This window comes from Monodon monoceros, unplaced genomic scaffold (assembly GCF_005190385.1).
Source record: "Monodon monoceros isolate NGI ecotype Baffin Bay Population unplaced genomic scaffold, NGI_Narwhal_1 Super_Scaffold_19, whole genome shotgun sequence".
Taxonomy (NCBI): Eukaryota; Metazoa; Chordata; class Mammalia; order Artiodactyla; family Monodontidae; genus Monodon; species Monodon monoceros.
Genome location: NW_021703775.1, coordinates 43,492,520 through 43,519,848, shown reverse-complemented (window position 1 = coordinate 43,519,848; position 27,329 = coordinate 43,492,520). Strand labels below are relative to the sequence as shown.

The window sequence follows — 27,329 nt, the reverse complement described above, 5'->3', positions numbered from 1 at the left end:
TTTCCAGGTAAATGTAAACACATGTTAAGACTGACCCTAGGTTACAAAACATATGCACGTGCATAGCCCGATACATAACAGAATTCAATTCAAGAAGGAACTTTCTTTTCCCATTATCCAGGGAGATGCATGAGTTACCATAACAGATGCCAAAGACATTTGGCTCTGGCAGTGGAAACTGGGAAGCAATGGTGGAATGAGGTAAGAAATTCCAGGGCCAGAAGGTGGACGCAAGTCATCATCTGCTTTTCCCAGGAGCTTTGCTCTTTTTGGAGAAGTGCTCCACGCACAAGCGCCAACCTGCTGCCATAGCCTCCAGTCCCCTCTACCCAACTCTGAACCCCGCTCAGGCTGGAACAGATGCACACACCGCAGGGAGCCTCATTTGTAGGAGATGAGTGTTCCCTTGTTTTATTTTAAGGCTTGCTCCCAGGTTGGGGAAAGAGGATGTGTCAGAAATCGTGGAGAACAGCGACAGCCAAGCTTTCTCATGCAAAGACTAAGCAGCCCAGGAGCAGCAAATGATGACTTGCACAGTATTTAATGGTTCATGGGAAAACAAGTTTCTCTCCTGCCTGCCCGCCCTTCTGGAGCCAGCTCCGGCAAACGTGGGCTAAGCCGGGGCGGCGTCCTGCGGGGCTCTGGAGGGCTGGCGAGGCAGGGATGTGAGCAGCTCAGCCCCCGGCATCAGAGCCAAGGCCGCGGAGGAGGCTCCGGAATCGCCCCTTGCTGATCCCGAAGGATCCAGTGGGCCCTGATAAATACCCAGCCCGGCCGGATACGGGAAGGACAAGTTCAAACGCAGGGTGTAGAGCCTTGGGCGGGTCCGGCAAATAGACCCTGTCTGCCACCCACGCCCCGCCAGCCGCGCGCGCTCGCTGTGGACCCGACCGGGTTACTGCGCCTGCGCGCTCCGGGTCCTGCCCCCCCTCCCCAAGACGCTTTCCGAGGCCTAGTGCCCAGTCCGCTGTCGCTTAGCAACGCACAAGTCACTGCCGCGGTTCTCCGCGCGCCCCTTTCTTGTTGGGGCTTACTCCCTGGTCTTCCCGTGAGGCTCCTCATTGCCTCGTGGCAGGCCGTAGGAGCCCATGGAGAGAAAGGAGGAAAGGCAGCCGTAAGTGCTGGGGTTTGTTTTTCTATTTCCCCTTCCGAAAAATGTTTTCCTACTTGAAGGGTTAAGTGAGATCGGAAGGGTGAGTCTTCGGGCCATCAGGGCTTTTCCTCTGCCAATCCCCTTCCTACCTCTCATTTCGAGTATTGAGCGCAATAATACTTTTTAAAACGCACTGTTTACTGGGCACCTACTATGTATCAGGCACTTTACATGCATAGCTTGGCCTAAAATTCTTGACGTCATCTTGAATCATCCACTACTTCTCACACCCCACATGTAATTTATTAGCAAATTCTGTAGGCTTTACCTTTAAAATATATCCAGAATCCACCACGATTCAGCACTTCCACCGTCATTACCACCCTGGCCCAAGGACCAGCGTCTCTTACCTGTATACTGCAGAAGTCTTCGCTGCTCCCCTCGCCCCTCTGCAGCCTCCTCAATGCAGTCTTCTGAGTGGTCATTTTACAACATAAAGTTAGATCACGTTCTCCCTTGGCCACTGCAGAGGAAAAGCTAAGGCTCCTACAGCGGCCAGTGGGGCCTACACAATGTGCGCCTTTGCCTTACTCGGCCCTGTCTGCTCCTTGCCTCCCTCTCCTCCAGCACTGAGGCCTCCCTGAGCCATCTGCAGTGGTTTTCAAAGTGTGGTCCTCAGAACAGCATCAGCATCACCTGGGCGCTTATTTGAAATGCAGTTCTCACGGGCTCCCCTCCACAGACATACCAAATCAGAAACTCTAGAAGAAGCGCATGATAATTGAGTTTTAACAAGACCTCCAGGTGACTCTGATGTACCCTAAATTTTCAGAACTATTAAATCAAGCAGCTTGTTACAGCTTGTTATGGTGTGGAGCCAGGGGTATGTGCTTCCAAACCTGTATTTTTGTCACTAAAACAGTGGTTCTCAAATTTTAACACATGAGAATCACCTAGAGAGCTGGTTAAAAGTTTCCTGGGAACCTGCCCCAGAGATTATTTAGTAGGTTGGGAATGGGACCTGTGAATATGTATTTCTGACAAGCTGACAACTGATGCCAGGGCTGCTATTCCAGGAACTACGCTTGGAGAAGCACCGTCCTGAGGTCAGGTGCTTCTGCTTCCAAGCTTCGGCATTTACACGTCCCTCTGCTGGAATGTGCTTCCTTAGATATCCACTTAGCTCTCTCCCCTCTTTCCTGTCTTTTTTCAGTTGCCACCTTCATAACTCAGCCTCTACCTTATCTAAAAATGCCACCTACCTCCCATATACATGCACTTCTTTCCCCTATGCCCTGCTTTAATTTTGTCCTTAGTACTTAACACCATCTAACAAACTATATATTTTACTTTTTATTTCTCAACTGCCTTACCCCACTGGAATGTAAGGCTCTGTTTCTTTTGTTACTCCTCTATCCTCAGTGCCTCAAACAGCACTGGACACATAGCTCAATAAATATTTATTGAAAGAATGAATTATTTAATGTTATTCTCACATGTCTCACAATAGGTATTATTGTCCTTATCATGCAAAGGATTGGAAACCAAGGCTCAGATAGTAAATGGCAGAGCTGGGATTCCAACCCAGGTCTGACTTATTTCAGAGCCCATTAGTATTTTTAACTGTGCTTTCCTTCTAGTAAGAGATTACTACAGAACCCTACATTTCACATTTATGAGTCAATCTGTAGCCACTCACACCACAAATCCTTCATCACATGAATGCATCAGTATGTGAACAAATAGCTACGGTCCTTTCCTTAAGGCCTGATTCTAGTACAAATTTATTGTTGGGTTACAACTATGAGAAGGAGATGGAAAAAAACTGATGCCAGAAGTCTACAGTGATAAATCAATTAAGGCCTTTAAATAAATTCATCTCTGGAAAGATAACAGAAAAACCTTCAAAGTAATTTACACTTTACCAGTAATCATTTTTTCCAAATCCTTTGCAGAGAGCAACTTCTGCTGGGATGCAGAGAACTGGAATACAAGGGTACTGAATGTCGTGTGTGATTTGGATGAGGCTTGGGTGTGTACAGCTAACGCAAAGCCAGAGTGAAAAACTAGTCCAGCAGATTCACCAGGAATGTGTAAATAGTATAATGCCAATCTGTTTACCTGCAACAATCAGGACAATTGTCCGGATGTTGGGTACATAATGAATGAAACCCGATTGTCACCTTAATGGAACTTACTGGCTTGTACAGGATTATTTGTAGTGCTGACTAGAACACGAAAACAAAAAGTAGGTACATAAATGATAAATTGTAGAATGAAAGAAATGAACAAAGTACTAAAATAGAGAATACATGGAGTGGGGAGGGGGAAATCTAGGAAAAGTTTCTGAGGAGATGACTTCAGCTGAGACCTAAATGGTAATGAACCAGCTGTTCAGGGAGCTGGGGAAGAGCAGATGCCCTGAGGGGAGAGGAGACTGGTGTGTTCCAGGAACTGCGAGTAGGCAGGCTGGCTGGAGAAGGGAAGGGAGAGAGGCTTGAGTGGTTGAAGAGATTAGCTGGAGCACAGCCACACAGGGCCTCAGAACTGCGATAAGGAGGAAGTGTTTTATCGTAAATGCAGTGGAAAGCCACTGGAGGCTTTTAATTGAAAAAAATGACATGGGGTAGAAGAGATGGACCTGCTTTAGTCTGAAGTAAGGTAGGGCCATGGACAAGGCTAAACAGAACTAATCACTTTCTCTATAAATTTCGAATCTTATTCACTCACCTTCCATGGGTCAGGGCTTTGATTTTTTAAATTTCTATGTAAAAAGAATCTAAATTCAAATATTTTGTTCTTACCTTCCTTTACTTTTCAAGTACGCAAAATTTTAAAATACTCCTGTTACTCCTTATTTAAAAGGAGAAAAAAATTATAAACTATTCCTTTTAAAATATTTTTTAACATTTAAAAATTTCAATAATTTTTATTTTTCTTCCAGGGTAGTTATTAGAAGCAAAAAATGATGAAATTGAATTAGCTATTCTGATGTCTGCACAGTGGTCTTTTCCTGAAAAGATAAATAATAGTGCTCTTTTGGTAGCTTTTATAAGTTTGCCAGGTGAGCCTTTAAAATTAGTTATCCTTGTCCAGATAGCTAAATATACTAGGTAACTAACTCTTTTTTTGCGGTACGCGGGCCTCTCACTGCTGTGGCCTCTCCCGTTGTGGAGCACAGGCTCCGGACGCGCAGGCTCCGGACGCGCAGGCTCCGGACGCGCAGGCTCAGCGGCCATGGCTCACGGGCCCAGCCGCTCCGCGGCATGTGGGATCCTCCCGGACCGCACGAACCCGTGTCCCCTGCATCGGCAGGCGGACTCTCAACCACTGCGCCACCAGGAAAGCCCCTAGGTAACTAACTCTTAAAGAAGATGAGTTAAGATTAGCATGTAACTTAGGCACATGAATAAATACTGTAAACGTAATTTGTAAGAATGATCAAATCACTACTCTTTCTTAACTCCAAGCAAATGAATCTGTACACTACATTGGTATATGGTAATAAATAATCACTATTAACACAAATCTCTTTATCTTTTATATAATTTCGAATGACAGGATACCCTCCCAAATTTTAATTGCACCAGCCCCTAATAGTTATTAATAAAGCCTAAATTGTCTTGACACTTGAAATATATTTAAATCTAATTTTATGTAATTATGACTCAGCACTGAAATGCTCATTGGATAAATGATATACTATTTAATTCTGTTTTTCAGACAGCATGAAATAGAAGATGCTGGTATACTGTATGTAACTGAAAAAAAAGAAGAAACGAAACATGAAAAAAAGCCTGGAAAAAGTATTCAACATTCAAAACCATGTGTTGGGAGAGGACATGTATATTATGCTAAATTCATTAACACAAATGTAAGAACATGCAATGAACCAGTTCCCTACATAGATCCCCAAAACGAGCCAGATGATCAGGTTGGATTGATGTTCATTATTTACAAATATAGATTTAGATTCAGAAGTGTTTTGCAGGATAATTTTGTCACAGACTACTTAAAGGATGTGACAGATCTCAGACTAATATTTTTTATAATCCAATAGTTAAAAGCAGTAAGCTGGAACTATCCTTACTGATAATTTTGCATACAAACTATATATATATATATAGGGAAGGAATCCAAATAATTGTTTTTCTAGATCGGGTCAGATTATAGTCACTCAGCGGTGCTTGTGGGTAGGAGGGGTTATTGAAGAAATCTCTAATATTGTATTTGTGACAAATAATATAAAAATTTCCCATGATACTCAGTAATTCAGATACTTTCTATAAAATAGCTACCATTTATTGAAAGTGTATGAAGTGCTAGGAATGAGCTAAGTGTTTTGTATAAGTTATATCCTTTAATCTGCACAACTTCTAGGAGGTATTATTGGAAATAGTTTAGATGATAACATGCTCTAATATAGTAAATTAACATACCTGAGATTACATAGTAAGCAAATGTCACAGTCATGTTTCTGATCCAGGACTGTTGGTTTAGACAAATCACACTTTTATTCACTATCATATTAAATATATTCCATTCTTTTTTTTAGAATCAGTTTCGTTGAGGTATAATTTATTGTATTAATTTCCTGTGTTGCTGTTACAAATTACCACAAACTTAAACACTGGCTTAAAGCAACACAAATTTATTCTCAACAGTTCTGAAGCTCTAAAGTACATAATCAATCTCATTGTCTATTGGGAGAGCTGGTTCCTTCGGGAGGCTCTAAAGAAGAATCCATTTCCTTGCCTTTTCCACCTTCTAGAGGTTGCCTGCCTTGGCTCATGGCCCCTTCTTCAAAGCCAACAACATACTGTCTTCAAATCTATGACCGACTTCCCTGCCTCCTTCTTCTAAGGACCCTTGTTATTATATTGGGGTCCTCAGAAGAAGAGAATCTGGGATAATCTCTCCTTAGCAAGATCCTTAATCACAGCTGCAAAGTCTCTTTTGCCATGTAAGGTTAGGTGTAGTTGTGATTTAACTCAACATTTAAATGGAGATTGCTTTTCGTGCGCTCTGTTTACACTGATAACATCAACTGTTCTTGTCATGAAACAGCACACCATGGCCGTGTGTGTGAATATGAGAGCTTTTGGGGGCAGAAATTCCTGTAGTCAAACATGCTTTAATATCATGTAGTAAACCCTTACAAGGGCAGTTTTAAGGCTCTTTTGTTTTATAAACAAATAATTATTGAGCATTTAAAAGATATTGATAGAACATGCCTCTGGGGGAAATAAATGTGGTACAGAAATCCAGGTTAGTGAAGTCCTCATAATTCTTGCAAAAGTTAATGAATGACTCTCCTGAGCTCTAGTTCAAGGCCAAGTTTAAACCAAACTGTTAACCCATCCTGAACCCCATAAGGAAAAGAAGCTGGTTTGAGAAGAGAAATATGAAACATAAAGAAATTTTAAAATAAATCTAATTTTCTCTTGTTCCTACTTTGTAGGTGTCTTGAAAAAAATAAATGTACAGAAGCGTTAGTAGCTTGCTCTATCAACAAGACTGGGTAATAGCAGCAGTAGAATCTTTGTTTATTAGTGCTCAAAGCTCCATGAGTCAAAGACCTTAAACAGGTGGTGAAAGTGAGTTTGAAATGAAGTAAGAGGATAGGTAAGAGAGGTTCACAGTGGCTGAACAAGGAGGGCTGAACAAGGAGGTACAAAGACCAAAGATGCATCACAGAGCTAAGTGTTCACATTGGGCGTGGAGTGAAGGGAATGAACATACTTAAACAAAACTAAACCTACCCCCTCCAACAACAACAAAAAACCCTTAAATGTACTCATTTCCAAGTACCCAAGGAGTAATAAAGAATGCTCATTTCACATATTTGTAAACTTTGTTCTTTTACTTAAGATGACAGTTTTCTTTTTAAAGGTTAGCTTGGTTTAAAAAAATTAACTGGCTTATAGTAATACTGGCTTTAAAATAAAAGTAAAGAAAATAAAGTTGCCTAAATATTTCAATTGACATATATCTGTTGTCTTATGTATTTTGCTAAGATAATATCTTTAGAATACCAGATTGGTCGGTTTTATTTATTTACAAGATTTTTAAGTGAAATAATCAATTATACAGTTCTACATAGGGACATAAAATTGGTGGTGCTAAAAGAAGTAAAAAGGAGCTTTAGCTCAGTTATTTCCAATGAAAACTAATTTGGTTGTCTTTGTGTTTTTAAATATTAGTAAATATTGATATTTCAAAAAAGATTATACTGGGTCAGTATTTTCCAAAATGTATTTTTTTGGAGCACTAGTCCTTGCCAATGTGCTCAATAAAATAAAGTTCCGAAGTCACATATGTTTTGGAAAACCTGTATTTTTATACACCCTTCTCAGAGCTTCACAATTCACATTAGTAGATAAAGGTTCTTAACTTGTTTAACTCAGTATTTATCAAATTTCTTTAACTATGGAAACCTCTTTTATATAACACCTATTAATATGCTGCAGAACCAGTGTTCCACAGAACACAGTGCAGGAATAACTGTTATTGTGAATTGTTATTATGAATTGCTTAAAAAGAGGTATTTTTCAGCGTTCTTTCTGGTCCACAACAAAACATAGAGGAACGTAGATACAGTGTAACTCTAGTGTTTGCTATAACACAGCAAATTTTTTAAAGCCACTGAGCTCCATTTAAAAAATATGATACTCTATGTGTAAGGTGTTGTCAAAAGTCCAGATTTCCCTAGGAATCCATAAAGTATAATTTGATGTCCACAGATCACCACACCACCACAAGCAGCAGTAGCCATCTTGGCCAGGGCGCCATAGAGCTTGGCACACCACCTCTTATATTCTCTTAACTGGTCCCTCCAGGATACCCCACTTACTTTTTACTACATTTCCCCTAGGATTCTCCCTTAGTTTCCCAAAGAATGGAAGCAAATGGTGCATTTCTGAAGGCAAAGGGCTGACAGAAGTGTAACAGAGAGTGCCTCACGGTGGTTTCCAAATGTGACTAAGGGGCCCACAGCACAATGGCTCTTAGGCCTTCCAGCAGCCGGGGTTATAGGGAGCCTTGTCATCAGGAATCACCAGGCACCTCCCTCCCATGGAGCCCCAGTGACGGTCATCCTGCAGCAGGAAAAGAGACAGGCTTTGGCCTGGAAGGGAGGACTTCATCCTCTCTCTGGGTGCAAAGTTTTGGGAAAAACTCTTTCTGTAGGCAGAACCCCCTCTACAGTCTGCAAGATGTGGTCTGACCCCCAAAACCTAGGCAAAGCAATAACATAGAGGACCTTTCCCGGTTTGGTTTATTTAATCATAAATACTTCCACATGCACCTCTCAATCCAATGTAAGTGATAGTACACAGAGCAGTACATTTTTATTCTTAGTCTTTCTCTTCAGTGTGCGGTGAAGGAAAAAAATAAGCCTCTGCCTTTACCTTTTGTCTTATAATCTCTCTGAGCAAATGCTTGGACCAAAAAGGCATGCACGTGTGCCTGGGTGCATACACACTCTCTTCCAGGAAGGAACCAGACTTCTCAGGCATAGGGCAGACTCTCCAGAAATAGAAAAGATAAACACAACAGTTTTTGAACTGTAGCATTTCATTCTCCTGAAGTGAAGATTCATCCAATTGACAACACTAATCAGAACACTCACCGACTATAAGGGTCTTGAAGTCATCAATCACACTTCAGAAAAAACTGCTCATTACTTCCTTTATACGTATTTGTGAAACCAAAGAGACCATTTTGGTAAAATTCTAAATTCCAGTCTTCTTGAAAGGTGAATTATCTCTGCTTTAAGGTAGCTTTTGCACTACACTCTTGTTTAAGAAAAAAATTGAAGTCTGCCAGACATCATGGTTCACTTATTCCAGAGTCACTTCTCCAGTAACTTGGATGTTAGCAAAATAAGTTTCCCATCAACAAAAGAAGATATAAAGAGTATGCCTTAAAACCTTGTCATAGAGGATTTCTCAGGATATTTACTTAGAGCCTCTTTATTTTTATTTTTGAAATAATTTAAATAAATTTGTGTTTATCTGGCTTTGCCTTCCACAGCAGATTTCCTATAGCAATGTAGCACAGAAATCAGAGGCATGCACAGACAAATGACGGGCTGAATTGAGGCGGCTCTGCTACGTGTTAGTGATATACCTTGGGGAAGTTACTTTATCTCCCAGCAGTTTTCTCATCTGTACAGTGGGTGTACCCACTTCATAGAATTGTGATGAGAATAAGTGAGAAAAGGCCTAGACCTTGGAGCATAATAAGCACCGTGGCAATCACAGAGTAGGGAAGAGCTGCAAGAAGCAGGCACTCTGACAACAGTAAGACGTGACTATTTTGAGCCAGAGAGTGAGAAGACACCATCTGTGTAGTGATATGTTCTAGAATTCCTAGGATCTACATCAAGTAGATGTAATTCACCTTTAAGTCCATTCTGAAAAATGAGGCATTGGCTGATCTTTCCTGCTCTCCAAAATTCCCCACTTCCTACATTTCTTTGATTTCTGCAAACATTCATTTTTATCCCTGGTTACAGGCTGTCACTGGCCTGGAAACTGGCCCTCATTTCCAGTTGCAAAGTGAGTTCTGACTCTGTCTTCATCTGTGCAGGGCTTAGTGCTCTCTTTGGTTCATGTCCATCCCATCTTTTTCAGTTTGAAGATAACTTCCCTTAATGAAGAACCTAAAGTTGAATAGCTCTGACTTTCAGCTCTAAGCAGGGTACTCTTCTCCAAATTCTAAGCCTTTCCTTGATTTCTTGCTGCAACAGAATTCTTTCCCACAGAACACCCGATTTTTGCTGCTTGGTATATTTCATGAATCTCTTCTAAGCTTCTTGACAGTCTCCTGACAAGCTGACTCCATTCAAGTGTTTCTCCTTTGAATCTGATTTTGTGCACCGCTTGTACACACACCTGTCTCCTTGAAAACTAAGCTCATTTGAAAGCTAACTGCCTATGTAGCCACACAAGTTTCTTTAGATGCCTCCTTCTTTTTATATCAATGTAGCTTCAATTGTATTTTCAGAATTTAACTTATTAGAATCTCATATTTATCCACCTTGAATCATATTTTAAAGTCTCTGACAATGCAATCACAGTTGATCTTTTAAAAGGCTGATCTCTTCCCTTAAAGCCCCAGGTAGGTGTTGGAACATACCCAAGGTTACTTTCATTCTCTAAGATCCAAGGACTCCGAGGTGTCAAGTTCCCTTTTCCCAAGGTTCTATTCTACCTGATCAACCAGATTAAAAAAATTTTTTTAGTCAGTACTAAGTTGAGTAACAATTCACCTCACTGCTTTCTGAACTTCTAAGAGATCAAATGTGCTAATGAAGAGTCTTCATTTCCTGCATACTTAGTTCAGGTTTTATTATCAGAAATTCAGTAACATTGGAGATATTTCTGCTTAGAACAAAGTTTCTCAAACTGAATCATTAGTGAGTTATAAATCAATGTGGACTGCAACCAGCATTATGAGATGAAATAGAAAAGTAATATAATAGAAAAATAGCCAAGTGCACTGCATGTAGTAAGAATAAGTATTGTTTTGTGAAACCTCTAGTTTTATGTATATGTATGCAGTGGGTACTCTTGCATGACATAAAATGTATTTCATGGTGTGGGTCATGGACTAAAAACTTTGAAAACCACCATCTTAGATGACAATACATTATTTGTATTGCCATAATGAAAAGTATAGAATATGTTTTAGATTAAATCATGTTTACTATATGCATACGTGTATATATATGCATATTTATATATATATATAAATGGTAGTACAAAACATAGAAACTATTTTGTTGATTTTTACCATTCAATCTGTTGATAGAAGGTAGTTTAAGAAATTAGCAGCTGTATTTTAGCTAAAATTATAATGATAATGCATTTTTAGGTGTCTCTTAGGAAATACAGTCTTTATGAAAATATATTTAGTCCTAGATTTCAGAACTCTATTTTAGTACTAGAAAATCCAATAACTTGTTGAATCAAATTACTGATCATCAAACACATGAAAATGAAAATGTCCTACAGTATCCAATTTTGTGTTTCCATTTTTTTTTCCATGAAGGGTGACTGGTGGTCACATGGTAAAGGACTGGAAAATCCCTTCCAACCACCTTATGACACTAAGAGCACCCAGAGGAGTGACTTTAAAAAACCAACATGTCCATTTGTTTCTCCAGTCAAATACAGCAAGTTGCAAAAGCCTTCTTGTGGAATAGGTAAGGTTAGCAGTTCTCCACTGTCTCAGGTTACTGCTATCAAATTAAGATGTATTATACGTGCTTGCACCTCCTGGGAAAATTAGTCCTCTACAGGAGTTGAAAATATACATGCAGCAAGTGCAGCCCTTGACAAGTTCCTTATCCCTTCCTAGTGGATAACTTAGCTCCAAATATGTTTAATACAACATAATAAAAATTGTAATGTTCATTGATAACACCAGCTTCCAAGTCAGAAATTTAGTAGCATTCTGCTCATTATTGCCAGCAAACTTTAAAAATTATAACTGTTAGGCAACACTATAGAGCAGTATTTTTCAAAGTGTGCATGGAGGGGCACTGTTTTTTGTTGTTTGTTTTTGAATTTTATTTATTTTTTTATACAGCAGGTTATTATTAGTTATCTATTTTATACATATTAGTGTATACATGTCAATCCCAATCTCCCAGTTCATCCCACCACCACCACCACCACCACCCCGCTTTCCCCGCTTGGTGTCCATACATTTGTTCTCTACATCTGTGTCTCTATTTCTGCCCTGCAAACCGGTTCATCTGTGCCATTTTTCTAGGTTCCACATATATGTGTTAATATACAGTATTTGTTTTTCTCTTTCTGACTTACTTCGCTCTGTATGACAGTCTCTAGATCCATCCACGTCTCTACAAATGACCCAATTTCGTTCCCTTTTATGGCTGAGTAATATTTCATTGTATATATCTACCACATCTTCTTTATCCACTCATCTGTCGATGGGCATTTAGGTTGCTTCCATGACCTGGCTATTGTAAACAATGCTGCAATGAACATTGGGGTACATGTGTCTTTTTGAATTATGGTTTTCTCTGGGTATATGCCCAGTAGTGGGATTGCTGGGTCATATGGTAATTCAATTTTAGTTTTTTAAGGAACCTCTATACTGTTCTCCATAGTGGCTGTATCAATTTACATTCCCACCAACAGTGCAAGAGGGTTCCCTTTTCTCCACACCCTCTCCAGCATTTGTTGTTTGTAGATTTTCTGATGAGGGGCACTAGTTTTTATGATGTTTATAGCTACTGCTCAAAAAAACAGGGGAAGTCAAATAAGTTTTGGAAAAACTGAATTTATAAAGTTAAACAGTTTTGTGGTTTTTTTTTTTTACTACAGAACTCTTAAAACCCTTATTCTAAGCATAAGCATAATGAATTTCCAAGAAGAGGGATAAAGAATGCTATGTTTTCCCAATATTGACAACTTTACCTTTTTTCAGATCATCTCACATGACTGGTATCCCACAAAACATAATTTAGGAAATACTGTTCTATACAGTATTCATACATTTTGAGATCTAAAATTTGTTTTACCTGACAATGTCATTATAATAATCTAGGTCTTTCACATTTATTCAAGTTGTATCTGTTTCTTAACCCAGTACTACTCATCTCTACCGCAGGAGTAGAATTTTTAGCAAGTCTTAAAGAAGTGCAGGATCAAGTCCAAACAAAAATGGATTTATTGAATACCCGCTCTGTTCTCACCCCACACAAAAGTTCACGAGATAAACATCAAATTTTCTGAACACGACAGTAGGCAGCGAAGGATTACTTTTAGACGTCAACAGTCCCTCAGTTTTAGCCTTCTGGCCTCTGTGATTGGCCAGTCTAGTTAAGGATACAAAGGGAAGCTAGATTGAAGGTCAGGATATTAGAAAATGGTCATATTTAACATGATTTCTACCTCAAGGGTGGTAGTTAATAGGGAGGGCCAACTATTAGATAGTCTATAACAATGGCGTCTCTTTTAGAAAGGTAATAAAGTTTCCAATTCTGATTCAAGATGGTAGACTGAGCACAAACATCTAAATCCCCTGCCTCCCAAGACCCTATTGAATGATAGCAAAGCAGTCAACCCATAAAGGACCCATAAAGGTGAAAAGAATGGAAGGAAGAGCTTTCTGGATTTTGAGAAGGAATGGAAGACTGTTGACGGATAAAAAAGAGCAAAGAAGCAATAGCCTAGAATATACAGAAGGAGATGCAGTGAAGAGCCATTCTGCCTGAAAAAACACAAAAGTATCTGAAGGCTCAGTCAGCAGACAAAGCATAACAGAAACGGGGGAGGGGAGAATCAGAGGGTTATTTGAAAGTCTGTTTCTTAAATAACTGCTCCAGTCATGAGCACTCTACCCTCTCCCAACATTAAGAATGCTAGAGCCCATTGTCTCAGCTAGATGTCAACTACCACACTAGTTACTTTAGTATTTCAAACTGGTCTCCTATCCTATTCTTAATTTATGAATGGACAACCAAAGATTAGAATTATGCCAAATTATATTTTTTTTAGGTCTGGAGGATAAAATCAAGGAAATATCACAGAACATAAAACAACAACAACACACAAAACCTTAGAAAATATGAGAGTATAAAAGCAAAATGGAGAATCAGTCTTGGAGGTCCAACTTTTCTGGAGCTCCAGAAAAGAGTAAAAATGAAGGCGAGATAATTATATCCACACATAACATCTATTAAGCATATACTATTTGCCACGTACTTTATGGAACTTTCTAAATGTTTACTCATTCAATTCCCACACCAACCCTATGGCATATAATAGTATAGTAATACTATTAAGACTCTCATTTTTCAGATGAGAAAGCAAGCACAGAGTTTAAATAATTTGCCCAAGGCTACACAGCAAATAATTGGTGTTTGAACTTAGTCTGACTCTAGTACCTGTAAAAATAACCAGTACTCTACACAGCCTCTAGAAAAATAATAGGAAGATAGTTTCCCAACATAAAGAAGAGCCATTGAAAGGGTCTACTGAGTGTATCTAAGTATGAAGGGAAAAAAGATATACACCTATACATCATTATGAAATTGCAAAACAATAATTATAAAGAGAAGATTCCAGAAGTTTCCATTAAAAGAAAACTAAGTCACCACCTAAGGAATAAGTATATGGAATCAAGCAACACGGATGGAAGAGCACAGTGGAGTTAATGTCTTCAAAGTTCTCAGGGGAAATCATTTTTAACCTAGAAAAGAGGATTTATTTGACATGTACACTAGAACCTTTTTCTTCCCCAAGTGGCACTGGGCATTGGACCCACTGAGAAAGAAATATAGTCCTAGCACAACATTTGGCTCTTAAGTGAACAAAATTCACGTAATTGTATTGTAAGTGCTACTTAGTAGTTAACTTTTAGCGTTATTCTATAGACACAATATGGAAAATTTAAATATGGTTACAGATCAGAATTATGTTATCAGCTTTAAGAAGAAAAATAAATATACAGTTGACAGAAGATGGGAAGTAGAAGAGGAGAAGGGTGCTAATATCACTATTTAACATATGAGTCCTCAAGAGAGACTACCCAAAATAGATGAAACACGGAATAGAAGATCAAGGCTGAAGTCAAAGGAGTTAATACAAGTACCAATTTCTTTCTCCAGCCCTGGCTTCTTTCCTGAGCTTCAAGCCTGATATCCAACCAACTACTTAACATCTCTTCTTGGATAACTAATCTCCTTTTCAAGCTTAACATGGCTAGAATAGACCATTTCATTTCGCCCATCCAAACCTATCCCCCCATCTCAATTAATGTCATTTCTATTCCCCCAGATGCTCAAGTTTTGATACCTAGAAGTCATTCTAAAACTCCCTACCCTCTACAGTCAATCCATCTTGACACCTCTATCTCCAAATACTATCCCAAATTATCTTACCAATGTAGTGAAGCCACTACTGTCCTGCTTCCTTTCTTCCTCCTCCATAATGTTTTCCATACCATCGTCAGACAGATCTTTTAAAAACATGAAGGACATCACTCTTCCCCTTTGGAGGCTTTAGCTACTTCTCACTGTTTGTAGAGTAAATTTCAAATTCTTTGCCATGGCGTACATGGTCCTATTTGACCTGCCAAATCTACCTAAGTCTCCTATTGCTCCTGATAGCTTGGCATGGGGATTTAGAGAAGGGGCACATAACTCAGACCAAGGAGGCAGAGAATACTTTCTGAAAGTCATGCTTGTTTCAGAACCAATTTATGCCTGTGTACTTGTTACTGTATTTCTATAACTTAATTACATATTATAAATTAAAATCTGAGTAAGAAAAAAAGCAGTTGTTTCTATAAAACATTCAAAGTTGAATACTTTACAAAGACTTGCTAAAAGGTTAATCACTAACTTTAAAAATGCTAATTAAGCATGGGTAAAATAACTATAAAAGAAGAGCTAGAGGGAATTTTTTAAATCTTGAAAGACGCTGTACTCATTTTCCTTCAAATGCATCCTTAAGTTTCCATTCTGTGTTAAAGAAACGGAAAATGAAAAGGACACATTAGGCGTGTGGTTTGTGCAAGAAATATAAAGTGGAATTCCAACCAACAGGCACTTCCTCAAAGAAAATGCCTTTGCACTTCAATAAAATTTTGGTGAATGAACTGGTTAAAGGAAAATAAGTATGGTTTACATAATTTTCTATGATTCTTTGCCTTAACTGACTTTTTTGTTAACTAACCAGTCAGGTCTCAGTACTTTCTCATAAGGAGCAGTTGTTTCTTCTCTAGTTCAAGTAAGGGATGTGGTGGAAGATGAGACAGAGAGATAGGCTTTGTTCTAGGATGATCAGGCAGGGCCCGGTCATTTCATAAGGGAACCACCATAATCAGTGTCTGTAGGTCTGTCAATTTTCCCTTAGAGGAATCCTCCAAGCCTCTGCCTGGAGCGGAGGACAGAAAATCTGGGAGTCTCTCAAACAATCTTCAGTTTACAGCTTCGACTTGTACCACTTCCCATGCTCCCTGCCTCAGAAACGTCTGATGCCTCCAATTCCCGAGCCTCCCTGGAAGGCTGTGGCATGAATTGGCTTGATTTTCACCACCCCCTCCTCCTCCGCAAGCCCTTAGCTTCCAGTTTACTGGACTCTACTCAACTCAATTGCCACTTATCCATCTGCTTTCCAGCTTCCAAATTTGTTAATATCTTTGCTCGCATTTAGTTCTCTTTTTTCCTTAAGGCTTTAAGCCCTTTTAATTTCTTTACTATCATTGTACTATCTTCTTCCTCTCTCTCTCTGTGTCTGCTCTTTTACTGGTATTTCTCATTGCCAAAAGCATTATTATATTCCAGGTCCTACCACTATGCCCAGACTCAACAAATATTTATTGATTAGTTTAATGATAATTACATATTATTCAACAGATTAAAGTCATAATGTAATTTTAACTAATATACACACCACAATATAAACCTGCAATTTATTCATATTTTAGATGGTGTTTGGGTACTAGATGAGAATGATATTTAAAAGAAAATATTTTATGTAACATTTAAACTATAACTAGTATAACTAGTATATAAACTAGTCTGTATATGCCAGATTTTTAATGTATATATATATGTGTGTGTATACATATATGCATATAGACAGAAAATGTGTATATAAACATGCATTAATAGCAAAAGTCATCTCATAGTCATTCTGTTCCATCAGCCCACTTAATTACGCCTGGTTTTTGGCATTTCAGCAATGTCATCTTGTACTGATAATGAAAGTGCCCTTTATGTCTTGTACCACCACACAATTTCCTGGCTGCCATCCATGGTCAGTTCAACAAACGGCTATGCTCCATCATATATGAGTCCCTGTAAGAATGAGTGTTCACTTTGGGTTTTATATAATAAAACTTTATAAATTGGAAAAGCTGATCTAATTGGTAAGGGAGGTGTTTCATACTTAAATAAAACTTTGGCTGTTTATCAATTACTTGATATTTTAACATTCTTTAAAATTGTGAATTCAGATACAGTGCTAAAAATATTTTTCTAAAATAGGTTTTAGTTTGTGTTGCTTCTTTTGCATCAAGGTATAACATAACAATGATTTCTTGCTACAGTTGTATTCAAGTTTCTCTTTTTCACTGTATTGTGAAAATCTGTACTGTTATTTTTACATTAATAATCCGTTTATGTAAGATGAAAATAAATACTACTTAGAAGAATGGGGTTTCTAATAGAAAAATAATACTGATATATGTTTTTTAAGTAGATACAAATGAAAAGTTAAGAAAATTTCTCAAAACAAAAGCTGCTAAATCCGCATCAATATGAGGAACAAGTTGTGTGTTTGAATAAATCCTGGCTTTGTTGATAAAATATAGATGGCTAGACACCAACTTGTTTGGTGTATCCTTGTTTGGAAAATTCCTATTTTAATTAGAAGTTTCCAAGAAACAGAGAGTGAATTTCAAACATTCTTCATAGACTTTGGCTTACTTTTTGTAAGCCTCATCTAACAAGGCTTCTTTTAAGTAATTATTTTGGGTCCGATTTGAATTCTTAAGTAGAGTAACCACTAAGAACTTGAATATCTTCTTTGATGTTTTCCCACTTAGATGATCTTCACTATTGTGGGCTTCTTTAAAAATCACATATATTTGCATAAATGAACATGGTAGTTATGTCTACTTTTAATAGGTATAATGTCTGGGTAAGGAATTTCCTTCTATAATAGTTTAGATTACCTTTCTTGCCCCTTTATTGGTCCCCATGAAGATATTTTTTTAAGTTATTATTTTCAAGATTCTGGGAGGTTCTAGATCACTATATAAAAGATGATTCATTTTGATTTAATTGACTTCCTTCTGAAGTCTTTCTGTTTGTTATCTGCATAACAAGTCAATCCAACATTTAGTTGCTTAAAACAACAATCATTTTATTTGCTCATGATTCTGCAGTCTGGGCTGAGCTCAGGTGGGCAGTTCTTTGGCCGTTCTTGCTGGTGAGCACTTGAGCGACTGAATTTAGTTGGTAGGTCGTCTGGGAACTGAACTCAGCTGGGACACTGGAATGATTGGGCCTGTCCTTCTCCGTTTGGTCTCTGCGTGTGGTTTCTCCAGCAGGGTAGATGGAACTGGCATAGTATTGCTTCTGCCACATCCTATTGGTTGAAGCTAATCACAAGGACAGTGCACATTCACAAGGGGACTGTACAAGGATGCAAATACTGGGAGGCCTGATTCTCTGGGGTCACCAGTGTAACACCTTACTTCAATGTCTTTAAATAGTCCTTTCCATGAGAGTTTAGGAATGGCCAACTCTTCATTTTTCTTTGTCTGAAAAGGTCTTTAAATTGCCCTCACTAATAGATGAAAGTATAGCTGGGTACAGAATTCTAGATTCATAGTTACTTAGCTTTTACACTAGGAAGGTATTATTCCATTGTCATCTGGATTCTATTGTTATGTCAGGTCTGAAAGCAGTCCAGTTGTTAATCCTTTGAAGGTAACTTGTTTCAGTAGAAGATTTTTTTATGTTCTATGGGGGTCTTTGCATACAGAAAGAGATATTTATTTATGGTTAAATTAATATTCTAGTTTTAACATTATAAATTTAAAAATACTTCTTTAAGCCCTTAATTTTTAAATATTGTATAATATTAGAATAGTAAGTTTCACTTGTTCTTTGGTGTTTAATTAACTCAGCTTGAACAAATGAAATACTCCTTAACAATGACTTATTTACAAACATAGTCAATTAAATTCCATTAATATTTTAAACTGCATTTGGTGATTTAATTATATTCTGTTTTCCTCTTAACACTTTAAATACCTAACAAGGAAAATGTAGAACTTTGACCATCAAAACCTTCCCAAACAATTAAAAAATTCTTGTAATAAGAGCTAATGAGACCCTGATACATTAAAAAAAAAATTTTTTTAATAAATAAAATTAAATTTAAAAAAAAAACCTTCCCCAAACAATTAAAAAATTCTTGTAAATCTAATAAATTAAACCTATAAATATAGTAAATACATATATGTCAAACATTTTAATACTCTTTATAAACTTAATATTTCCCTAAAACTGTCAACACTAGAAAACTATCAGATCAAATTTTCTTCTGACATATTACATAACAAATTATAGATTTAAATGTATTTGCTTTATCATCTCTACATTTATTCCCAAACCTTCCCCAAATTAAAAGACTTACTGAATATTTATTTTAGAAGAACTGTGTTGGTTGGTAGAATACTGGTTTTGAATATTAGTAAGGTATTAAAGTATTTGTTTTGAAAAAAAGTTACCCTGTGACCAATCTTTGTTACCCTATATGAAAAATATGCAATATACTATTTGTATTAAATCTAGTTTATGGCGAGGCATTTTTGTTATCATTACAGAGGGCTTTTAATGATGATAGAGATTTTGTTCTATGCATTTCTCTCACTAAGACAAAGCGAGAGAATTTAATTCATCATACTTTAAGTTTTCCTTATAGTAGGTGGACATGACCTGTGTTGTCCAAGGATAGGTTCCTGTGTGGGAAATTGCTGGCATTGGATTCTACGCAGGTAGGAGGCATAAAAGTTTCTAGTTTGGGTCAGCTTATTGTTTGCCCCAACTATTATTGCCATTAAGGGCAGCTGCCCTGTTAAACAATTGCCCTTGATTGTTTTTGACAAATGCCTTTGGGGGAAAGGCTATTTACACTAAGAGAGGCTGAGTCATTGTCTATAAAGACAAGCCCTAGGAATGGAGTTTCCAAAGAACTGCCAGCCAGGTTAAATAACAATTCTTTGAGTTCATGTTTGTGGGAAGTTCCAAAGACAGTGGTTCTTTCCAGTGGCTGCTAAGCTTCTTGCTGATTTTTACCATAAATTCAGGGCTGTTAGTTTCCAAGGCTTATGACAAGGTGGGGACAGGGGCATGAAAACTGGGCCAAAGGCCTGCTATTATTACAGAGATTAAGCCATTTTTCTTGAATAAATGCTTCTCAGATTGTTGCAAGCCTTTGGTTAATTTCCAAAGTTCTGAAAAAGTTGATTTTGATTATTTTTGCCAATGTTCTCATTGCTTTTATGGAGAAGCAGGTTTTTTTTGAGGTTTTTACTCTGCTATTCCCACTGATGTCCTATCCCTTTTAGTTTTCATGCTACAAATATTTTTTCCCAACCTATCATCTCTGTTAACTTTGCTCATGGTGTACAGGAATAAATTTTGATGTAATCAAGTTTATTAAGTTTTCACCTATGGTTTGTGCATTGGGTGTTTATGATGAGTTTTCCTACCCTTAGGTCACAAAAATATTCTCCTACATTTTCTTCTCTTGGTTTTATCATTTTACCTTCCATAATTATGTATTTAACTCTATAGCCCAGCTTTATGTGCAGTATTAAATACGGAACCTATTCCATTTTTCTCCATGCAGTGAACAAGTTTTCTGGATACCATCTACTAAACAATCTACACTTCCGTCATTAACTTGGGAGACCTCCTTAATTGTATGTTAGGGTTCCCTATATGAATAAGTCTGTCTCTGAACTCTCTGTTACATTCCTTAGGTTAATTTTCAGTCCTTGGATCATTACTAAAATGTTTTAATGATATAGATTTTTAGCTTGTCTTAATATCTGATAGGGAAATTCCTCATTCTTTGCTCTTCCTTTTCACAGTTAAGCTCTCTATTTATGGACCTTTATTTTTCCATTTCAATTTTGGAATTTATGACATTTCTCAAAATATCCAGCTAGAACTTTGATTGGGTTGTGTTGACATTATAGATTAATTTAGGAAAAACTGTCACCTTTACAGTAACATACTATCCCATCCTATCTAAGGGAATGGAAAGTCTATTCAGCTCAATTTTTGTCTTTGAGTTAAAAAATTTTCTCTATAGAGATCTTGTGAAGTCTTACTTTCTAGAAACTTTATACTGTATAGTTTTATTCCTACAGGGACTGTATCTTATTTTTCCTTTTGTTTTCTAGTAGGTTATTTTTATTATAGCAAAATGCTTTTGATTTTTGTACACTTATCTGCTTGCCTTGCTATACCCTTATTATCATTTTTTTTTTTTTTTTTGCAGTACGCGGGCCTCTCACCCTGTGGCCTCTCCCGCTGCGGAGCAACAGGCTCCGGACGCGCAGGCTCACTGGCCATACCCCACGGGCACAGCCGCCCCGCAGCACGTGGGATCCTCCCGGACCGGGGCACGAACCCGCGTCCCCTGCATCAGCAGGCGGACTCCCAACCACTGCGCCACCAGGAAAGCCCTATTCTCATTATTGATTCTAGTGGTTTTTCTATTCAGGTAATTATATTACCTACAAATAATGACAGCTTTTTCTTTTCCTTTGCAATCATTATACTACTTTTTTCATTTTTTATAATATTCACCAGAATCTCCATTAATATGTTAAACAGTAGAATTTTAGTTCTGAGTTATTATAGGTGTAATACTTATTTTTCTGTTCTTTAGTCATTGTCTTCATAAGGAGGCAAAACGTTTTGTTATTTTCTTCCATATACCTTAGGCACCCTCCTTGATTTATTTCTATTCTCATTTGAGTTCTTCCTCCAGAAATTTTTTGAAGTGGTCTGTTTATGGGGAAATATTCTGAGGCCTTCTTTGCCTCCCAATATTTTTTAATTTTGGCTTCATGGTTAAATGACAGTTTGGTTGGATATTAAAATATTAAAATTCCAGGCTTAAAGTTTTTTTCCCTTTAATATTTAAAAAATATTAATAAGTTATTATGTGTCCAATGTTGTCAAATTTGATATAAATCTGCTTCTTACTCCTTTGTAAGTAATCTACCTCTCCTCTTTGAAACATTTAGAATTTTTTCTTTGTCTCAGATGACCTTAAATTTCTCTATAAAGTGTCTTACATGTGAGTTATTTCTTATCTACCATACAGGACTGGGAGAAGAGTGAGCCAAGTGAGAGGTCTAGGGTGCAAACTGTAAGGAGGCACTCACTCCCAGGATCATGCAAGTGCCTCCTTACATTTTGCATCCCATGAGCCTCACTTGCCTCATCTTACTCCTGGCCCTGCTACCTGTTTGGTAATCTGTGAGCCCTTTCAATCTGAGGTCTTTGGGCTTTCTTTAATTCTTATGTATGCTTTCTTTAATTCTTATGTATTTATCATTTTTATTTCTTTAAACATTTCCTTTTCTCTGTTTCTTCTTCTAGGTTTCCTGGATTCTAGTGTTGGTATTTCTACCATCAATGTCTCTTAGCTTTTCTATCTTTATTTCTTTCTCCTTTCCAGATTCCTTCTGGGAAAGCTTCTCAGTCTGATTTTCTAGTTCATAACTCTTATTTTTATCTCCCCATTTCTACTTCAACTATTATATTTTTATTTCTAATATTTTACATGATTCTTTTTTATGACCTCTTATTCTTGCTTTATATTAAGAATACCTCCTGTACCTTTGAGTATATTTGTTATGCTTATTTTATTCTTGGTACATAGGTTCTAATAATTCTGCTTCACATAGTGTACGTTTTAAATCTTATTGTCTTTCTTTAACAGTGTCTCTCTAGTTTATCTTAGGTCATATTCCCCAAGGGGAATTATCAGCCCTGTGTGGGCAAAGGCTAAAGACCAGGGTCTGGCTTGTGTACCTCTCAATGAATTTAAGGAAAGAAGATGAAGGTCAGGCTGGAGAGGGTCAGGCCTGACAAAACCAGTTTTGACCATCTCCATTTGTTGTCCCTATTTGAGACCAATCCTCTACTCAGGGCTCCACTCCTTTCCCCTTTAAACTCCTAAAAAGAGGCATCACGGAGAGAAGGCAATCTCTTGATGTTTTTAATCCACCAGCACTGACAATTGCTCTGGCAGTGCTGGAGAAGGAAATGCCCAAGGGGCTGCATGCATCCATTTTCATCAGCTCCTTACCCTGGAGGGATTTCTGTGCTGCTCCAATGTTACTAAGTTGACAACACATGGCTAGACGTTGCTGCCAGTTTCTGCCGCCCTGAGGCAAACAGTGATCTTCCCAAAGCAATGTGGGAGAAAGTCAAGAGCAGATTTTAAAAGCTCTCCCAACCTATTCTCTACTGTCTACATCTGATCTCCCTACCCTCCAGCCCAAGCTGCCACCAACCCTTCATAGCAGTTTACTAAACCCTTTGGTTTTCTCCCAGCATTTTGATAGTTCATCACATTCATGCTTCTCCTCTTCCATGGTTTCCCTTTCGTCAGGATGCAAAAGAGCTTGCCCCTTGCCTAACTTAGAAGTCCCTTTCTAATTTGACCCAGCATTCTAGAGACTTTATAAACATTGTCTTTAATCCTCACAGCTCTGAAAGCAAATTATTATTATTCCCATTTTAGGGAGAAGAAATTGAATCTCATTGAAGTTAAGTGATTTGTCCAAAGTGACACAACTAGGAAATGCAGTAGAGCTGGAATTTGAAAGCACGTCTATCTTATCCCAAAGCCCATGCTTTGGATACTCCATTAACCCCACCTGATTAATGCCTAAATTTAGAGCTGCCTCATTTTATTCAGAGTTATCAGACTATGTTCCTGAAAACACTAACATTCTGTGAGCCAGACCATGGCCTTCACCCCAAAACTGATAGTCTTTTCTGATTTGGTGGAAAAATATAACTTATGGTTAGAATTTCTCAACGTAATAGTTGCCCACAAATTTATGTTAAATCTTTGGCACCTGCTCTCTTTTGTGTGCTAGCAAGTCCTAAAAGAAAAGTAATGATTAAGTAGAAAATGAGTTTTGAGTATCTGATCTCAATTAGAAATCAAGGAAATGTTATCAATTAGCATTTTTCCCTGCTAGCTAGAAAAGACTGCCATCTCACATTATGTAATATATAAATATTGGAATAATCATTCTAGCTAGTAAAATTAGTTTATATCAATGTCTGAATATTGAATTAAATTCATGAATGCTTAATAAATGTGAATTTACTAACATATTTTTCCTCTTATATATTCTCCCTAATTTTAAAGTCATGGTTTTTCCAATTTAAATTTTATTTTTTAATAGCTAATACAGGCATACAGTACAAAATTCAAATGGTACAATAGGGAAAAGAGTGAAAGTGAATCCACTCTTCTCCACCTCTGTCCTCCAGCCAGCTAATTCTCTCCCCCTGCAACAACCACTGTTATCAGTTTCTTGTTATCACTCCATAGATATGGGAGGTGTACATATTATCTTATGTACATATTTTTCTATAAAACGGAGAAATTTTAAATTTTTTCCTTGACAGAATTTTATGTCACTAAACTGGGTGTTACTCTGACTCCTTACATAACGTAGTGTGCTAAAAGCAAAACTAAAGTGAGTTTCTAAAATTATTAAAAATTTTAAACATAGAGAAACCAATATAATGAACCCCTATATAGCTATTACACAGATTGGAAGATTATTTAAAAGCGATTTTTAAAGAATACTCTCACAAATTTTCAGAGCCTTTGTCAATGGGAAATGAAAAGAATTGTGTGTTCAAGTGCAGTAGCCCTGGAATCTTCCAGTTCATTTGTCAGTGCTAGCAGGGAGCAACTTACGCATAAATTTCTCAAAGCCTTTTCAGTAGTAAAAATAAGTTGACAAATAAATTGTACTTATGCTTTTCCTAACACTTTGGTTGGTATATGTGCAAGAAGCAGATCTAACAGTTGATTTTTAAAAACCATTATTACATTATTATTAGTTTTTAAAATTACTAGGAATTCCACCTGTGGGGCTAATTTGGTTGTTTTGATTTGGTTCTTTTCATGGAGAAAGAATGATGAATCTATTATTGTATTATTTAGATGTGTTTAGGTAACCTTTCATACTCAAAAGAATTTAGTTTCGTTAACATTTTTGATAAAGCAAAAATATTATAAATACTGATTACATTTCCATATACAAATCTTTTATCCTGACTTCACAAAATCTCTTTTTTCCCCTTAGTTCCACTTGCCGCTCCTGATGCATCAGCAGAACTCCAAAAGAATTTTATAGAACGCATCTCTTTTTCACATCAATATGATGCCAGGAAAACACCCAATGAGCCCATCCGGGGAAAGGTAAGTCAGTATTTAGAATCAATTACTTAATACTTTATGATGGGATAGATTTATGGTAGAACTCTAAGCCTTTCAAGTCATAATCATATTTCTCAAAGTTGATTTAAACAAACTAGCATGGTTATTAGGAGGATAAAATCTTAACCACATGTCATAGTCAAAACTAAAGAATGATGTCATAATTTTGGATCAGTCTTTGGAATTTGGTTCAAATTATTAAAATCATTCACTTAAGGTAATATCAAAGCAACCTGCTAAAGTTTTTGACATGCTTATGTATGCGTGTGGCAGGGGGATGCATATAAGTTTTATAAATTGAACAGTAATATAATAGTCAATTGCTGGATTTTTTCCCAACTACAGATGTTTGTTTTCATATTTCACCATAGCTAATAATAATAACATTTCACAACAACTATTAGTTGTTGGAAGTAATAGACGTTTATGATGCAATCATAAATCCTTAGGTCTATGAACTGCAGTTTCTATCGTATCCATAGCAACCTGCAGAGCAAGAAATGAAATTGGATATGAATAGTCTCGTACAATTCAAATGACAGAAAAATTGAGAATGGGAGATAATGAGATGCCGCTCCTTTGACTTTCTGTTTTTCCCTTCCTGTTCATTTTCTGGTGCACCCTTGTTCATAATTTGTTTAAATGGTTCACCAATAATTATTATGCTTCTGTCTTCAGTTTTGAACTAAGGTGACAGCCAATGAAGAGGCAGAGAAATAAATGCCTGCTTCAATCAGGACTTGAGCTAATACATGAACTCCGGTCACAGCTGCATCTTCCAGCAACTTGTGTGCCCTGGTTAATGTCAACTTTGTTTTCCCTTCCAGCGACATGGAGCTTTTGTGCAGACAGAGATAAAACCAGGGAGTAGGCCAACAGTTCCTAAGAGAACAGAGGTATTACTGAATGCTCCAGGGTCATGCTCATCAGAACAGTCCAAAAAAACAGAGAAAGGAAACTCAGCGGAAAGCAAAATGATCTCACCCGGTCTCTGCCGACAAAATTCCCAGGAGTTGCTAGAGACTAAAACTCACTTATCAGAAACAGACGTCAGAGAGGCAGCCAACACATGTCCCAGAAGTCTTGAGAGAAGGGAGAAGACTGCAGACATCTTTCAAATAACTGCAGTAAAAGCTCTTCTCACCAGGCATGATTCTTTAAGTCCACCAATAAAAAGTCAGGATAAACCAGGATAAACTACCTTCTTCAAATAAAAACATAGTCCTTAGAATGTAGACGATTTCAGAATCATCATACAGGCCCTCACATTTGCTTCTTCTGTTATCAATAACCTCAAAAATGACAACTTATGTAAATGGGAAAATGAAAAAAGGTAATAAAATACACCAAAAATTTAAGTGTGGTCTCCAATGAGTGATGGATATGAGACATATTTCTATGTTAGATTGTTTCTAGCCATGGCTCTAGAATCAAACTGGGGCTGGAATTTTGGCTTCACCACATAGAGGCTGTGTGACTTTGGGTAAATTACTTAACCTCTCTAGAGTTCAGTTTCCTCATCTGTAAAATTAGGATAATAGTAACTTCATAAGGATATTGAGCATGAGATCATACACATTGATCAGTGATCAATGTAATCACATTATCACTATTACTATAATTAAAATTTCAATTTAAGGATAACATTTTCCTATAACCTTGAATTCTCCTCCTTATTCTAAAACTTTGAACCCTTCTATTTACAATTAAGAGTGTAAAAACTAAAAACCTTTCTCCCAGTACAAGATACACACACACACACACACACACACACACATTTTTTTTTTTTTTCCTGTATGCGGGCCTCTCACTGTTGTGGCCTCTCCCGCCGCAGAGCACAGGCTCTGGACGCGCAGGCTCAGCAGCCATGGCTCATGGGCCCAGCCGCCCCGCGGCACGTGGGATCTTCCCGGACCGGGGCATGAACCCGTGTCCCCTGCATCGGCAGGTGGACGCTCAACCACTGTGCCACCAGGGAAGCCCCACACACACACTTTTAATTGAAAGGCATGAGTACACAGAATATCAAAATATTTCCTAAATTGATTTCTATTTTATTTAAATTATTTCTAGCACTAACTCAACCTTTGCTTTTTGGCAGAGTTTGGTATGGGTAATTCTACCAGTTATTCTATTTGGTACATTTTGGTGTGCCAAAAATGTATCTACTATAAGCTGTG

General features: G+C 37.5%; 1 protein-coding gene across 1 annotated transcript; it reads left to right on the top strand.

The window, feature by feature from the left end:
• Positions 1-1,005: 1,005 nt before the first annotated feature.
• On the top strand, positions 1,006-26,384 carry CUNH2orf73 (chromosome unknown C2orf73 homolog). The gene is made up of 5 exons (XM_029232538.1): positions 1,006-1,114; positions 4,817-5,027; positions 11,150-11,303; positions 25,016-25,131; positions 25,977-26,384. The coding sequence occupies exons 1-5, from the start codon at positions 1,089-1,091 to the stop codon at positions 26,343-26,345; spliced, it is 876 nt and encodes a 291-aa protein (XP_029088371.1). The 5' UTR covers positions 1,006-1,088; the 3' UTR covers positions 26,346-26,384.
• The last annotated feature ends 945 nt before the right edge of the window (positions 26,385-27,329 follow it).